Below are 16,974 nucleotides of genomic sequence, written 5' to 3' on the forward strand. Positions count from 1 at the left end.
CTCCTCGAGGGTTGTACTCCATGCATGGAGTTGGTTACTGGCCCTCGCCTGCTCTTTGCTCACACTTCTGAAGCGCTCGAAGTGTTTACACTCCTTGAGTTGAGTTAGCTACTGTAATTCACCTTCTCAATGCCATCGAACTTCTGGAATGCAGGAAGTTTTCACCCCAACTTGGACTAAGTCTTTAATAGTTTTGGTCACCTTTTGGATTGTACCGTCTTCTCCATCAACCCTGCTACCGACTCCACAGAGTAGCAAAGGTACAGTACCGCGTACTGCCTGCTTCGTTCCTTGGTTGCTCTTGCACGACCCGAATGACACCGATCTTATGAATTTCATTGGCCTCTGCCCTTCAGCCTTGTCTTGGTACTTGGAGTTTACCTCCGTATGCTCCACCTTCTCAGCCCCTTTCACCACCAAGCGCTCTCCCTCCATAAGAGCAAGGGATCGATGACTTCACGGAAGTCTCGCCTCTGCGGTACCATGGCGCTGCCATGCCTATGGCCCTACTATCCGTCGCCTCACATCTACATCCCTTTCTTCACGATCGGTAGATCTGCCTCTGCGGCACTGTGGCACTCCTTCGAGTCCACCTTTATTCTAACCGATACTTGGTTTTTGGGTAGTTAAGTCCCTCTGGACTCATCGTCGCTTCCTCGCCCCTTTCGACCCTCTACTTCAACACCTCTGTGTTCTCCAAGTAGTTCCCCTCGGTCGATGGAAAGACAGACTGCAACTCCCATGCATGGTCTCTACCATCACGTTGCAGGGTTCACACCGATTATGTTCTCCTTAGCTTCCTTGGTAGCAACGTTCGCTTACTCGACCTTGTCCTCTGACTTGTCGGGCTCCCTTAAGCGAATATGAGCTCTAGAGCAGTCCAACTGTCTAACCGCTCCGATCATACCTCTGCATGATCAAGTCCCTCCCATGGGACTCACTGGTACTTGCATTCGAACTGTTCCCTCGGTAGTACGCAGCCCCCATATACTGATGACCAAAGTTTTCAACCGATGCAAAATTTGATGCACGCACGGAAGACCCACCTCTGCAGTACCACAGCCTTCACTCCTTGAATCTGTAGCCCTTCTTGTTGTCGTGTTGTTCACCGAAGTGGAGCTCACAGTAGCTCTCGATCATACCTCTGTATAATATAGTCCCTCATAGGACAATATTCATGCGTATCACATTGCCACAAACTGTTCCACCACGAACCGGTGCACCATGTCACCTCCTGGTGATATCTCCATTGCATTATGATCCTTGTGGGATAAACTCGGTTTATGATCCTCTGCCAACACATCGCAGGGCCTCTTCCACCTTCGATCGTGTCCGCTCCTTTGGCAATCGACCTTCATCCACTTGCTCTCGGGTCACACCTAAGCGAAGCACCGCTCTAAGATAGTCTGTCGCCTAGTAGGTCTCGAAGTCCACCGACTTCGCTGAAATTAGTGCAACATTGTCTAGATCCTGGGCCTTTGCCCCTACTAGCACAATCTCCGCGGCACACGGCTTCCTTTATTGCAACTTGAATGGCAGTACTATGGCATATTCTAAAAGAGTACCCGCCTCCGCGTCTTCTTGCCCCGTGGAATCCAACTTTGCCTCCGCAAGTTAAGTCGCCTTAGTTCCTCCATCAAATGCTTCTCCGAGATAAGGTGCATATGCCTAGAAGCTCCCTTTGTCGTTGGCACCATGCAAGCTGAGTCCGCTCCATCGGAATGAAGGACCCATAGAACGACATGATCCCGCTCTTGCCTCTACAAGAATTCATGTCCTTGACCTCTATCCAAGGAAAGCTCTGTGCCTCAGCTCCCTTCATGCAGCTTGGGTACTTCGCCAAGTTACACCCAAGTTGCTCTGCTCCTCGTTTTGCATCGAGTTGATGGTGGCCCTCGCGCCCACCATTCCACAGGTCAGGCCTCCATTGAGTCTGATCTCTATCTCAACTCCAAGTGTGCCTTCATTTGTGTTGCCTTGGGTTGCTCCCCCACTTGATCTCGTAATGCATTCCCCCAACGCATTATCTCAAGCGAGATCATACGACGACTCCTTGCCGATCGCTTGGTTTGTTGAGCTTTGTGTTTATGGAGTTGTTTTGAGGTACTCCTCCTCAACATGTACGGTTCGTTACACATAGTTCTCCCTCTGGAGAGTCGGGACTTATCCCTTCTAGATATCTGTCCCGTTGGAGCAACTTCTCTCTTCGCTTCCTTCTCTTTGAAAGTTTCGGAGACCACCATCCCCTTGAACTACTCTGCCTTGCTGAACAAACTGTGCATTGTTCTGCCTCCCGCAAACGCACTTGTTAGATTGCGACTTTACGTCAATACAGTCAAGGCCTAACAACATGTTGAACTCGTTGCACACTTCAGCCTCCCAGGAACGTATCCTTCTCATGCCGAAGAGAAAGTTTCAATGCTCCATGGCGCCGAGTTTCGGTCGCCTTGGGATAGCCGTAAACATTTCATCGTACGCATACAAGCCCTTGCATAAGTACCGAATTATTCGAGTTAGCAATTCCCCTCACCTCTGTGAGCTTTGTATAACTCTTTCGGTCGCTGAGCAACTCATTCCACCTTGCATGGTCTCATCCTTTACCAAGCGCCTCGCTTGCCTTGAGCACCATCATATATGGTTGTCAACATCAAGCTGTAGCTCGAACTCAGCCATCCCAACCTTTATGCACTACGAATTCTTCCAAGCTTGCTTGTCCATGTGGTGCCTCTTGCGTGAAGAGTTGGTCATTCCTTTGAATACTAATCTCAAATGTCCGCTCCTCTACGCGACTCCTTTTCCCTACATCTTCATGCCCGCTTTCCCCCAAACGTTCACACGTGCTGGCTACCCTCAACGCAACCCTACTAGGTCCCACACGTTTCCATGCCAAGTGTTTCTATGAGTGCTTGTCCCGCTCTGATACCATCTGTCACGGACTTAGCTGATTTTGCCTAAGTCGTGCAGCACCCTTGCGTATCCGTCCGCAAAGGTCAGCCTACCCGAAACCTTCTAATGGTCCCTTAGGACCAACAAAAGAGAAAACGGGTTAAAGAAAGCGTCTCACTCGGGATCCACAAGCAATCATTTCAGAAAACACTTCATAGCTAATGCAAATTACAAACAAACTTTACAAGCTCTGAATGGTTGCACAACAAAGGGTCCAAAATGGTCCACTACAGACTGAAAGAAAATAGGGCTACTAAGCCTACTGCCAGCCCTTTACATGCTATGCAAAGCATGAACAAACTAAAAGACACGGACATACATAAGCATTACGTCAAACACCTCATTTACAATTTTGTCCGTGATAGCTTGGTATAAAGTATCGTACCGTACCGAGCGAATGTCGAAACTCCGGCACGGTACGATATTTCAATCCATGGTTTATAGTGGTAAAAGTGGACTAATTAGATAGTAATTAAGGTTTTTAATATTGTGATTAGTGGGTTTAATATTGATTTCATCGAAATTAGACACACGTTATGTCATCTATGTATTTAATGTCTATTAATAAAAGCCAATAACAGCATGGTGATAGTTGGTCATTTTTTTCCGAGGCTTGTTGGTCTTATGATATAGAGTAACAAATCAGAGACAAACGTAGAAGTTCTAGCGTTCTCTGACCTTCGCACCAATATATACCACAATCATACTTGCCTCCCTTAGACATGTGTGATTCACGACAATCAAGTTAAAACCAATAAACCATCATCACATTGATGCACTAATGGTATACGATGTATCAGTATGATATGTCATGGGAGCAATTTCAGGATTGGATCCAACAAACATACTATATTAATAAACAAATACATAAGATCAAGGACTCTCATCCACCACCCATGGAGTCTCGTCATTCATTTTGATGGTAGAACAAGTATATCCATCAATCCATCCATTTATTACTTGATTCATTTGAATCTTAAAGTTTCACTTATAATCTAACAATTCAAATCCTATCTTTGTATGTCGTCAGCACACCCCATCGTACCGACACTCGACACACCCATACAGAGAGGCACATGTCATGCCATCGGTCGACTAGCACACCCAATAGGAACAATAAGTCAAACCCTAGTTGTAACTAAATAGAATTAGCCTCAACCATCTGTAACTATTTAATTGAGATGGTTCATTCATGTACAAACAAGTGTGACCGTAGATAATTGCAATTGTTTTCACTCGTTGAACAAAGCCCCACGACCAACATGACTCATTCTGGTCAAGACCAAATGGCCGTCACCAACCACCCAGCTGCGAGAAAGCAATTGCGAGTGTACATCACCAGGAACAAGTTTTTTTTCCAACAATGCGAAAAGTAGCATTTGCTTTCTTTTTCTGCTTCAATAATAAGCAGATCTCATCAGATCTATCCCTCCTTCGCTTGATTACTGGAATCTAACCTTGGCTTCAAGTGGATTATAGTTTCTCACTGTTTAAAGTTTTCCTTAAGTTGTCAACATACCACTATATCTTATATGGACACAGCTGGCATATCAAATAGAATAAGCCAACCAGCATTGGAGGTTTCAACCAATGATGATCCATATTCCAACTCAAAGTCAGTGCTGGCTCGTGGAGGTCTCGATTGAAACCAGCTAAAGTGCATACATCACCAAGATGTTTAGTTTACATCACCAAGATGTCTAGTTTGGGACTAACCAGTGTGAATACAGAACAAAATAGAACAAACTACCACCAATCTTTGAAAGGGTTTAGGGATTATTTGAACCCATTGTTCCATTTCCCTTCAAGGCTTTGAAAAGGTGGTATGTCTTTGAGATGCATCAGCTATAAGACATAATAGCTGGAGGATATGACTCATTAGAATAGAGATAGTGGTTAGGGTTTGGGAAGGCACAGTGTAAACGGAAAGTTGATCTAATGAAGGACGAGAGGAGACAAGGGAGACGAATATTTCATCAAAACAAAAGCCTAGGTGAGCTCATGCCCTACCCTTTTATTGTCTTTATATTTTCCTCTCCATTCCATTTCTCCTTCACCTTCTTTCATTTTAACTTCCACTGGCAAACCCTATGTTCTCACAGCAGCTTATTTGTTGTGTGATGGCATGTATAATACCAACCATTGGTGAATAGGAGAAAATACTTAAAACCTTTATTCCAATTGCACTACAATTTCCATCTATACTTAAAACCCTGGGACATGATAGCATGCACCACTGTAAACTAGATAAATTAAGGGCAGGTCCTAGTAATATGGTCACATTGTTCAAATATTGAATAACGGAAAGTAGCATCTCTCTATGCAGAGGTAAAGTTGTATATATTGACCCTGCCTAGACCCTACATAGGCAAGAATCTCATGCATGGGACACATGTAAATTATAGAAATAAAAAAATCTAGCTTTCCTTAGCGAAAGAAAAGAAACAAAAGCAAATCCAAATTAAAATTTCTTAACTTAGAAAATTAATTTTAATGGCTACATTGATCAGACAAAGCTTTGAACAAAAATATCAAGCAACAATCTCACTAGGTAGATTATTTCAACTTCATCTATTCCACTTAATCTTGTTATCCATTTCATTCATACATGGTGAATCAATTTGTTCTGGAACTTCTTGCATTACTTCAACCTTTTATTAGCTGGCAAAAAGATCAAGAATAAGTACAAAATTTTTAAAGAATTTCCAGATTTTGACATTACTAAAAAATTAAAATAATATGAAGTATGCACATTAAAAATTTCCAGATTTTGACATTAATAAAAAATAAAAATAATATGAAGTATGCACTACCTGAGATATTGTTTATATGTTTTTGATGTAGGATTCTCCAATATGTAAAGAAATGGACCAACTAGACAGAAGTACTTGCGCTGCCATGTAGCTTCTCTGTTCCCCACACCCTATCAAGAAGCATCAAGTAAATGATAAAATAACTGGTTGGAAAGAAACAGTATCTGAATATATTCTTACTAATGGTTTATACAATCAGCTCATTTCACACGAAGCAAGATGCACAATTAATGCCAGATGCAAAGATGGACCGAGCATGAACTAAATTAGTTCCTGGCTAACACCAAAATTTAGACCTTTTTCAAAAACAAATATTATCAAGTATTAATATCAAGTTCATAAAATAGAATGATTTGTACAAGAAATTGACCAAACTCAGGAATCTGTCAAATAAGTCAACCCAGGACAAAATTCACAGATTCCGAGTGATTTTGATGGTTCCATCAAATAGAAGATGAAGATGATCGGATGAGAACAGAAACCTGTCCGCCACTGTTGGCACTCTAGAAAAGGTCATCCGAGAAGAAAGAAATAGAAGAAGAAATAGAGAATAGAAAACAGGGGGCAGCAGGAGACAAGGAACTTACCTCGTTGTAAGTCCACCCTCGTCACAGCTCACCAGAAATCTAAGATCACGGAGAGAGCGAGAAAGACGGAACAGAGTGGTTGGAGAAAAAAGTAGTGTTGGGCAGGGATGGCAAAACCGACCTGTTGGTATGGTTTGGTTCATTTTTATCAGTTCGACCGTCAACCTGCACGTGGAGCAGCCCAAATTAAATGGTTTGATTTGGTTCACTGTATATATAACATATTTTGTTCTAGTGCTCATGCTAGGGCTCTGCTCACAAAGCAACTCCTCAGACTATTATGTTCAAGGTTTTTAATTTCAAATAATACCGTCCGGTACGGGCGGTACCTACCGGTCCGACAACATACCGATACATAGACCGTCCGCTACTTAGTAGAATGCTCAATATCGCCCCGTATCGGATAGTAACGATCGAAATTTCGACCGTAACCGCCCGGCACAGCTCGGTAACGGTCGATTTCAATCGTTACCGCTCGGCACGGCTTGATAACAGTCGATTTCGACCGTTACCGATCTGTAATAGTACTCCAACAGTAAAAATAACCATTGGAGCTCTTTCTCATGGGTTTTTAAACTTATCTTCTCCCCTATTTCACTTCATTTCACTCTCACACACTCTTAAACTATCTCAAAACTCATTTTTTCTCATATTTACTCTCTCCTAAACTCTACAAACCAACGATTTATGAATTAATAATTCAAATAATTTTTCTGTAAATATTTCAATATTTACAAAAGAGCAATCCGTAACAAACCAAAATACGAACCTTACACAAGGCTATTCCTCAACGTCCGAAAAAGATATTCGATTCTATTCTTACCAAATTTACATTGATTCTACTAAACTTATACTATTACTATATTTATTTCTAACTTAAAAACTCTATCCTAACTTTTTTTTTAGGTATTTTCGGAGGATTTTACGCCTAAATTAGGTGTACCGCTCGGTACACAATACTGTACCGTACCGAGCGAAGCTCGAAACTCTGGTACAGTACGAAATTTCAATCCTTGGTTGTGTTCACTATATATATCAAACTATTTTCCTCTAAGTCTGTACTAGAGCTTGGCTCACAACACGACTCCTCACTCCAGCTTTGGAAACAAGAAATCAATTGCCGATTTCCTGTTGTATGGTCATGTCAGTTTTGACTGGTTGAAACATTGATTGATATTTAAAGCAGCCCAAACTGAACAATCAGATCTAGTTCACTATGTGTGTGTGTGTGTGTGTGTATATATATATCATTTTTCTCTTCTGAGCCCATACCAGGGCTCAACTCACTACGCAATTCCTCATACCGCCCTATTGAGTATATATATATATGTAAAACATCTTTTTCCTTCTAACCCCATGCTAGGGCTTGACTCATGACGTGAGTCGTAGCAAGGAGTAGCTAGTTGTCTTCACCCGTTGCTGCTCACACGCGCATCACCCACTCCGGTACACCTCCTCCTCCACTGCCTCCTCCGTCTCTTCCTCTTTCCCTCTTTCTCTTCTTCCTTCTTCCTCTTGTTCTTTCTTCTTCCTTCTTACTCCCCTCCTCTCCTTCCCCCAACAATATCATGGTACATTCCAACAAATTAACACACAGTACGTCAGAATGGGCCAAACCAGTATGGGTCCAGTACCCAAAATTGCAAATCTCGCTGCTGGGCCAACCCGAAATTGCAAATCTCGCTGTTGGGTCAAGATCCTCTTCAATTGTACTCCTAATTAAAATATAGTAATTCTTGTCATAACCATTTACCTATAGGAACCATTTATTACATTCTAATATATAAATTTTATAATATTCTCACTCAAACAAAATTGTTTTATATAAATAAATCGTATAAGTACATATATGACCCTTTTGTTTCTTCATTTTCCTATCTGTTAATCTAATCCAGTAGGTTAAGCTAATCTTGATCTTAGGTCCAAGAGCCAATCTTCACCAAGATTCAATAGAGCTTGATAGAAAAGAACAAAAAAGTCCTTTGTCTACACTGTGACGATTGAACAAAAAAGATGCACATTAATGTGAAATAATTGACTCAACATCATAATGGGAAGTAGAGAGAAAAGAGATGGTGATTGATTGAGGAGGAAAAGTGGAAAAGAGGGTGCTTGGAACCTTGTGAAAAAGGAGGAAGCACGGAGAAGAAGGTTTCTGTTTGAACATGAGAGCCAGCTCTTTCTTTTTAATTGAATGGCTAATGCCTAACCATTAAAACAACTATAAGCATGTTCCCTTTTAAGCTGACAATAGTATATCACACAAGTTAGGAAGTAACTGTATCAGAAAATTCAAGGGTATGTGTAATGATCAAAAGTGCAATATTTGAATCTAATATTGCAAAATAAAGGTTTCAAACAAAATTTATTCATACGATAAAGAAGCCAGTCAACTTTCTTCAAAGAAAACTAAAAGTGTCACAATCCCAAGGATGTGCACTAAAAAGTTATATTTAGGACATGGTTCGTGGTATCAGTCCGTACCAATGTACCGATCGGTCGTTGGTATGGTACACACCAACACATTGTATGGTGGAGCGTATCGACATACCAATATGTATCATCCATACCGATCCCGTCGGATCGATATGTACCACCAGTACCAAGCAGTATGCCATGGTATGACGAACCTTGATTTTGGACATACAAAAATCATCTTGTAAGTCTATTTAACATGATCAAACAATTAATATTTCCTTCTTTCTTTTAAAAACTTGTGATAAGTAGCACATGACAATATAATCTGTATGATAGAAGGTATACCTTTGAATAAGTAATCTTTTAAAGTAAAATTTATGTCACTAGAACATGCCCCAATAGTAGGATAAACTATCAAAAACTATATAGGTACACAAATGAACATGACAACCTAGTACCATACAAATTCCTTGTTGCCATTAATTAATCATCAGTCAACCTAATAACTTTTCAATATTAAAATAAAGCTGATGGTAACATCCATGGTATGCAAAAAAAAGCATTCCAAAGAGAACAAGAACCTTCCATGTTAAAAGAGACAACCATCCTTCAAAATCAGCCTGAGTCCATGGTTGAACATCCACTTCCATTCTATCCTCCTGAAAGATCTTCATAACTTGCATTAGGCGGTGGTACCGAGCAGGAGAAAAATGAAACCCCAATGAAGGCAAGCGCACAGCAAGTCTTGTCGATGGATAGGAGGGATTTTCCAGTTTAATCTATATGGGAGAGGTAAGAATTAAAAAAAAAATCAAGAATGATCTTTTTTTTCAATTTTGAAATAAAGCACCTATTGATGAAAACCTGCTGAAAGTTTACGACAATTCCACACTTCTCAATAACTTGCAAGAAACTATCATTCTTAGTTTGACCAGCAGCTACATCAAGAGAAGTTTTGCTCCAATGATAATCACCATCAACTAAGAATGCAGATACATCACTTAGCACCAAATTGAACTGCAAGTATAAATCCTTTTCTTCTGAAGTGTCACACTCCCAGTAATCCTGTTTGTCAGGGTAATGAAAAAATATATAAGTAATTTAACATCAAAGTTGCCTAAATTTCCTTATAAAAATTAGAATTTCCTAGTTTACATCTGTGGTGAGCGTCAAATTTCCCAAATCAAGTAGAAGTTGAGTTGCATGTAAATCATCTGGATAGAATTTGGTGGGAATGGTAACTTTAGGAGCAGCGATATCCAGATCCAGCAAAAACCTACAAGAATATAAGCAAAACTAAAATGTCATAAATGAAAAACTCAGCAAAACAATTCTCTATTACCCAGTTACCACCAAATTAGATTGGATCAAGACAATATCATCGATGGATATATAAGCAAGAGAATCTAAAAAACATTTTCATGACATATCAACTGCACATAATTTTCCAATAAAAAATGTATTACAGATAGCATATCCTTAAATTGACAATCATCAAGCTGCAATCAATCATCAAACTCTTGATTATCAATCTGTTGGTCAAACCTAAGAAAAAAAATCTTATCGTTTGCTTGACAGTTGAAACATAAACAAACCTCGACTGCTCCTTTAATACCCGTGACATCTGTTCTTGAGCAGTGCGCTTGACTCCATCAATTGTCATCTTTGTGAAATAGAAAAGGGTCCCAGTCAACATAAAGGTTCTGAAAATTAATGATAAACTTTTTGATGATAAGACAATAGCACCTGCACAGCAGCTGCAGTCTCCAAAGCTAGGGTCTGACTAATAGACGAACTGCTCTTGAAGAATGCAACAACTTGGTCGACAGATTCCTTTATATACTATTAACAAAATAGATATAATGAGCAATGCCAATCAGACAATCTAGAATACAAACATTAACTAGTGAATAACATACCGTTATATAACAAGGAGAAGATTTAGCAACAAAGCTCCAGTCTACTTGAACATCAAAAGGCTTGTATGAAAAGACGCCAACTAATGAATCAGCAGCAGTAGCACTCTGTACAATATTATCAACAGACGAACAAAATCAGATTTAATTTCTACTGGTGAAAATAACCAGAATGACAGCTATCTGGAAGCATGCTTGGGCAATTCAGACCTCAGCAAGGAGACCGTAAGGTGATGAGAGCTTGTAGGAGCCTAATTTAAGGTCAAAAACTTTTGCTTCTGGATAAGTTTTTATGTTACAATCTAGCCCTTCACAAGATAGCTCCGCGAGACACTTTTGGTCATCAGCAACAAGCTTTGAAGCATTGTGCTTCATGTGGATTTCCAAATAAAGATGAATGAAATCTTCCTCCTCTGCAGCCAATTGGTAATCATTAGAACCTTCCTTATAGCCAATAAGTTTATTTAGTTGCTCCCAGTCTTCCTCAGTGAAGCCTCTATGTTCACTGTCATCCTTGGTAGAACCAGTCCTGGAAAAATAAGTTATATTTCTTACTATACAAGTAGTAGTGATTCAGTTGATCCAAAAAAAATGTAAAAGTTGACAACCATCCAAACGACCACCATGACCGTTTAGCTTTCTCTTTATTAAGTGAGAGATCTGATTCTGCCATCTGCTCCACAAACTTGTGTGCCAACATCCTATATGAAAAGAGAGGCATAGGACAACATGAGAGATAAAAGTTCTAGAAGCCAAGTAGAGTTCCTCAAATACACCATCAATTGGAATATATGCATAAGCTTCTCTGAATCTGAAGAATAATGTGAACAAAAAATATCAAAGCAAAAGCAAACATTTAGGACTAAAACAATGATGCCACTCTAACATGCAAAAAGAAAATGCATCTCATGCTCTCATGAATGGTTGATAACTTGATATGATCTGAAAGTATCCGCTCCAACAGAAATAGAATCAAAATATCCTCTTTATTATGCTTTTATGCTAGAAATTGGCCTTAAAGATAAGTGAATAACCATTTAAACACTTTAATAGCTACTAAAGTATTACCATAATTAACACATGAAACCACACGATACCTCCACTGAAGAATTACATCAATATCAAGCTCACGATCTAGTTCCTCAATTTCCTTGTTGTCATCCGCTACCATATGGCTTAGATCAGACTTCAAAAGCGAAGCATAAAGAGAGATGTATCTCTTACGTAGCTTTGCATATTTCAAAACATGCTCCCATGAAAATTTTCCACTGCAAAAACATGCTCCAAGTGTATCAGCAGATACAGGAAAAACATAACAGATTGTCAGAAAAAGTAATTTGCAAAATACTAGGTCAAAGAATAACCAAACTTTCATGATCTATAAATAGAATTTTGTTAGATTTGCAGCCAAAGTATAATATTATGCTGATACACAGTATATCATCACAAAAGGTAACATATTAAAGATCTAGAAGTCAAAAATCAGTAGTTTCCTATAATATTATGCTGATACAGAACCAAGTTCCTACCTGATGTCACTGCAATATTACCATATATTTTTTGAAGTTAAGTTCCAGCACATTATATATATATATATATATATATATATATATATATATATATATATATATATATATATATATATATAAAATCCAATAGAAATAAGGTAAACTCAAATTTCACCTTAGTTTCTGCTCAAGAATTCATTTCATAAATTGTCATAAAGGCACATTAAGATACCATTACCAATTTAAAGTTCAAGTGAAGATGTTACATTCCTTTAATCAAGGTTCATAATTTTATGTACTTGTATTGGTCAAGCTCGGATCAGTATCATATAACACTAATACAGTCATACTTACTAAGTTTCAAGAAACACTTTAAAAAACTGAAAAAGAAGAAAAATAATAAAGAGATTGCCTAGCAAAGATTCTGTCCTACAGGGCAGAACAGGTTTGGCACAGGCAATCAGGCATACCATCCGATTTACATTGCTCTGTGTACTGATAACCTATCTTTATTTTAGCTATCTTTTTATTTTCTGTAGTGCTATTTTAAGATTTGGCTCCTCTAGGACAGAAGTCCAAAAGGCTCCACATCTATTTAATGGCATCAAACTGGTGATTGCATGCATCTCAAAGCAAGGGTGGACAGTAAACATGCTGCAAGGAAGGGTATACATAATTATTATTCTTCATGCGCACTGTGTAGATCCTTCACTTGTTTAGCCAATGAGTCATGTGGCACTCATGTGACCAGAGAATGCTGGTTCTAGATTGGCATGTGGCAGTACAGAGATAACAATCCATGGAGATAGATTTACTCAACTCATACAATTTCTACCAAAGGACTAGGAATATCTCGTTTAATCACCCAAATCTCCTTTCAGAAAGAGAGAGAAACATAACATGAACGAAGTTAATTTTTTACCTTGCCTTCTTTGTCTCATCCGTTACCACTTTGTAAGCATACTTCCACCAAGATATAGGATCTGATTTGACCGATACAGATGGACGATAATGAGCATATCTCAAACGCTGGTTAAAGGCAGCAAAATTTTCAGCCATCTTCAAAATGTCCCTGTACCCATCCTACATTCATAATGCCAGAACTTACTCAACGTTAATAGGGTATTTGTTCCAAAACCAAGAGAGCATGAATATACATACCTTTGATAAAGATAATGTAACACTATCCAAATTGACGACTGCTTTTTGTAGCGCTTGCCCTGTACTTCTGGATTCATCTAGTCGTAGCTTAGTGTATTTTGCATTCCCTGTTACTGGTTCTAACATATAATTGTGCTCTTTCATATTCTCTCTCTCAAGTTCAAAGATCTAAAGCACATAGAATAAATGACTCAGTGCATTGTTCAGTAGTTTAAGTGGTCTTGTCAAAATATACCTTACTCCACTCTGAAGGAAGTAAATCCTCCCATGGCTTGTCAATAGACCATGGAATAACATCTGAATCAAAATAAAAGGCCAGACTTTCAAGTTCAACAGACTGCAAAAGAAAGAAATAGTACGATGGTCAGTGAGCTCTATACCATGAGTTCTAGCATACAATAGATCATCATGAAGAAGGGAAGTTTATGATAAGAACTCTTCAAGCAAGCAGCATTAATCACAAAGCTTTGATACCCATACTGGTAACTGCACCAAATATTCCTTGATACGCCAATATACAAAATAGTAAAAGCCAAATAGGTTACTTGACACCTTAAGTAAGTCAGCACACCAGTAACAAATCAAATATAGTTGACACTCCATGATATTTGAAACCATGTCACAAAGCAAGGCAAAAAGTTATTATATGAATCAGTGATTTAAAAAGCGCTATGAGCCAAAAGGCACCAAGGTCCAAAAATACCCGAGCCGCTAGGCACTTGCCCAGGCGCTCGTCCGAGCGAAGTGAGATGCTAAAATATAAAAATATATAATATAATCAATAAATATAATTATTTAAATAAAAATATGCTATTAAATTAAGAAAATTGGGCACAAAATCATAATAAATAAATAAATTATCATAGTATAGTTTTTATTTTTTAAAAAAAATATAAAATTAAATAAATAAAAATTAATAGTATTAAAATCAAAATAATATATTATTAATCTAATAAATAAAAATACTATTATTAGTATACAGTTAGCAGTATACTGTTAATATACTGTTAATAGTATAGTGAGAAGAGTGTGAGAAGACTGAGGCTGCTGAGGCAACGACAGCGGTAGCAGACGACGGTCGTAGCTGGAGTGGGAGTGGGAGGGGCGAGCGACGGCGACAGCGGGAGCGGCGAGCGACGGCGACAGCGAGAGTGGAAGCGGGAGCTGCGAGCGCCAACAAGATCGGCAAGTGACAACGGGAGCGACGACAACAGCGGCGTGCGACGACAGCAGCGGCGTGCGACGACAGCAGCGACGAGCAGTGATTGTGGCAGCGGCGAGTAGCGACAATAGCGACGAGCAGCGACAGTGGCAACGGCAACAGAGAGCTACGATAGGGGAGAAGAAATCTCAACGACAAAATCGCAAGTGTTAGGGTTGGGGAAGTCAGGGAAATCATGAGAGGGAGCTTGATATCGGTGATTTAGTTGGTTCGATTGAACCAACTAAAGCACCGGAGACCAACCAGACCTAAAATTCTGGTTCGGTCGCCTGGTTTAACCCAGGCGCTCGCCCGAAGCACACGATGCCTAGGCTCGGGCGAGCGCCCAAGCGACGCCTCTTTGAAGCGAGGCGCCTAGACATGAAGCGAGGCGCTCGGGCCTCGCCTAGCCCGAGCGCCTAGGCGAGCACCCAAGCGCCAATTGAAATCACTGATATGAATCAAGGTTCTCAATTTCAATCTATACTAGTGTACCGAGCTATGCTTGGTATGGTACACAGGGCCATACCAGCGATATCCCCAAAAAGAGCTGAAAAACCTCCAAAAATACCTAGAGGTAACGGTCCAAAAATACTGGGGCATACCTATTAGTCATCGGTGCCCTACAAGCCAATCACGTAAGTGATGGCACGTATGACATGCTATGTAGTCTTTTTGCTTATTATTATTATTGATATTTTTTCACTTTATATCACATGTTGCATATAATGTGATGTCCATAGATCTGTGCGATGGGAGTCGGATCGTGATGAAATCACGATAATAAGACCGATGCACCTTTAAACACAGACCCTAAATAATCTCGATCGTAGGTTACTCAAGAGGGACATCGAGATAACCGAATATACTGGTGTGTTGTATACCCGTCCATATGATGGAGGAAGCTGGTCTCATAGTTGCTCGTGTGGGGACACTAGGGAGATAGTTCAGGTGCTCATTGGAGAATGAGTTCATTGATTGATCCGCTCACTGAATGCTGGATAGTTAATGATACCTCATTGTCAGACAGTGATTCCGTAATCTCAGTTGCGTATCTGGCCCTTAGACATGAGACACGAAGGATGCCCTTTATGAGTACTCTATTCTATGATACCAAACTTATAGGTCTGGAGGTTCCAGATCTAGCACATCCGATCATCGGGAGTGGTAGTCAACCTTACGATGTCATGAGAGAAATATCCTATGTGTTATTACTCAAGCAAATCCCTGGCCAGGGTCATTCGGATTAAAAAAATAAAGAGCTCTCCGGGATAATCCGATTAGAGCGAGACTCGAGTAGATTCTGTATGAGCCTAATAGCACCATGCCTGGCATACGATCTCTGGGATATTAGATGGATGATGGACTATAGATACACAGTAACAAAGGACAAGCAGGTCCAACGGATTGAATTCCCCTGTATCATTTGGGGACTACAGCGTAATGGCCTAGTACGTTCGTAGTCGATGAGTCGAGTGAATTATTATAAGAGATGATAATTCACTAAGTCAAAAGGAGTTCTAACAGGTATGACTCACGGCCAGCTCGATAATAAGCCTAGAGGGTCACATACATATAGTAGGTGTTGTGACGAGTAGAGGTTCGGATATAAGATATCCGTTGGAGCCTCTATCTTATTGAATATCTAATAAACTCATGAATTATTAGATCTTGTGGATAAGATCCAATAAGAGTCAATGAGAGATTATTGGGTAGAGATCCACTAATATAAGAGACTTGGGTAGTTGGATGAAGATCTAGTACTCAATAGGACAAGATCCAATAAGGTTAAAGTTGACAGGGACCTCTATAAATAGGAGAGAACCAAAGGAGCTATTGGCTGACGAGGAGGGGAAGGAGAATAGGAGGTAGCAACCAAAAATAGGGTTAAGTTTGGGGCAGGTAAACAACAAGAAGGGTCAACCCCTTCTTGATCACGTGGTGCACGTGAAGAGGAAGATCGTTCAGCGATTTGAGGAGCGTCTTCGCCGCATCTACCGTGTGGATCACCACTAGAGAGGAGGACAGTTTACCTCCTTCATCCACTCCTACAGATCTTGCATTTTACAGGGATATACGATCTCCCCAGATAACGAATCACACTTGATACGCGCGATTTCGATTTTGCATTTTGTTTTACGCATCAATCTTTGCACGGCAACAAGAACCTTTTTCTTTGGGAAATCTGGGATTTTGCTTTTCTCTTCTTCCGCTACGCACGTGATGCTCTGTCCAGGTTTCCCAACAGTGGTATCAGAGCCAGATTGCTCATGCGATCGATTGGTTTTTAAGCTGCGTGTGTTGATGAATCGCGTAGAATTGTTTTTGCGCGATTGCTGTGATTTTTTGTCGTAGTTTTCAAATCTGGACTGCACCCTTTTCTCGCTGTTAAAAGGTGTTTTAAAAAACACTTTTGACGTCAAA

At 40.0% G+C, this 16,974-nt stretch overlaps 1 protein-coding gene across 3 annotated transcripts in view; it reads right to left on the bottom strand.

The window, feature by feature from the left end:
- The window catches only part of LOC135645334 (uncharacterized), an 87,246-nt gene that overhangs the window by 60,540 nt on the left and 9,732 nt on the right, over window positions 1–16,974 (bottom strand). For 2 of the 3 annotated variants that reach the window (XM_065163631.1, XM_065163632.1), the window contains exons 7-19: window positions 13,585–13,686; window positions 13,350–13,517; window positions 13,111–13,271; window positions 11,778–11,948; window positions 11,289–11,381; window positions 10,891–11,209; window positions 10,684–10,788; window positions 10,511–10,606; window positions 10,360–10,427; window positions 9,920–10,040; window positions 9,629–9,829; window positions 9,346–9,543; window positions 5,760–5,869 (exon numbers count right to left, since the gene is read on the bottom strand). In XM_065163631.1, the coding sequence (XP_065019703.1) occupies window positions 5,760–5,869; window positions 9,346–9,543; window positions 9,629–9,829; window positions 9,920–10,040; window positions 10,360–10,427; window positions 10,511–10,606; window positions 10,684–10,788; window positions 10,891–11,209; window positions 11,289–11,381; window positions 11,778–11,948; window positions 13,111–13,271; window positions 13,350–13,517; window positions 13,585–13,686 (1,913 nt within the window). Of the gene's footprint in view, window positions 1–5,759; window positions 5,870–9,345; window positions 9,544–9,628; window positions 9,830–9,919; window positions 10,041–10,359; window positions 10,428–10,510; window positions 10,607–10,683; window positions 10,789–10,890; window positions 11,210–11,288; window positions 11,382–11,777; window positions 11,949–13,110; window positions 13,272–13,349; window positions 13,518–13,584; window positions 13,687–16,974 lie in introns of those variants that run through there. The other variant, XM_065163633.1, reaches the window with a different exon arrangement.

The sequence above is a fragment of the Musa acuminata genome, chromosome BXJ3-8, assembly GCF_036884655.1.
Source record: "Musa acuminata AAA Group cultivar baxijiao chromosome BXJ3-8, Cavendish_Baxijiao_AAA, whole genome shotgun sequence".
In the NCBI taxonomy this organism is placed as follows: domain Eukaryota; kingdom Viridiplantae; phylum Streptophyta; class Magnoliopsida; order Zingiberales; family Musaceae; genus Musa; species Musa acuminata.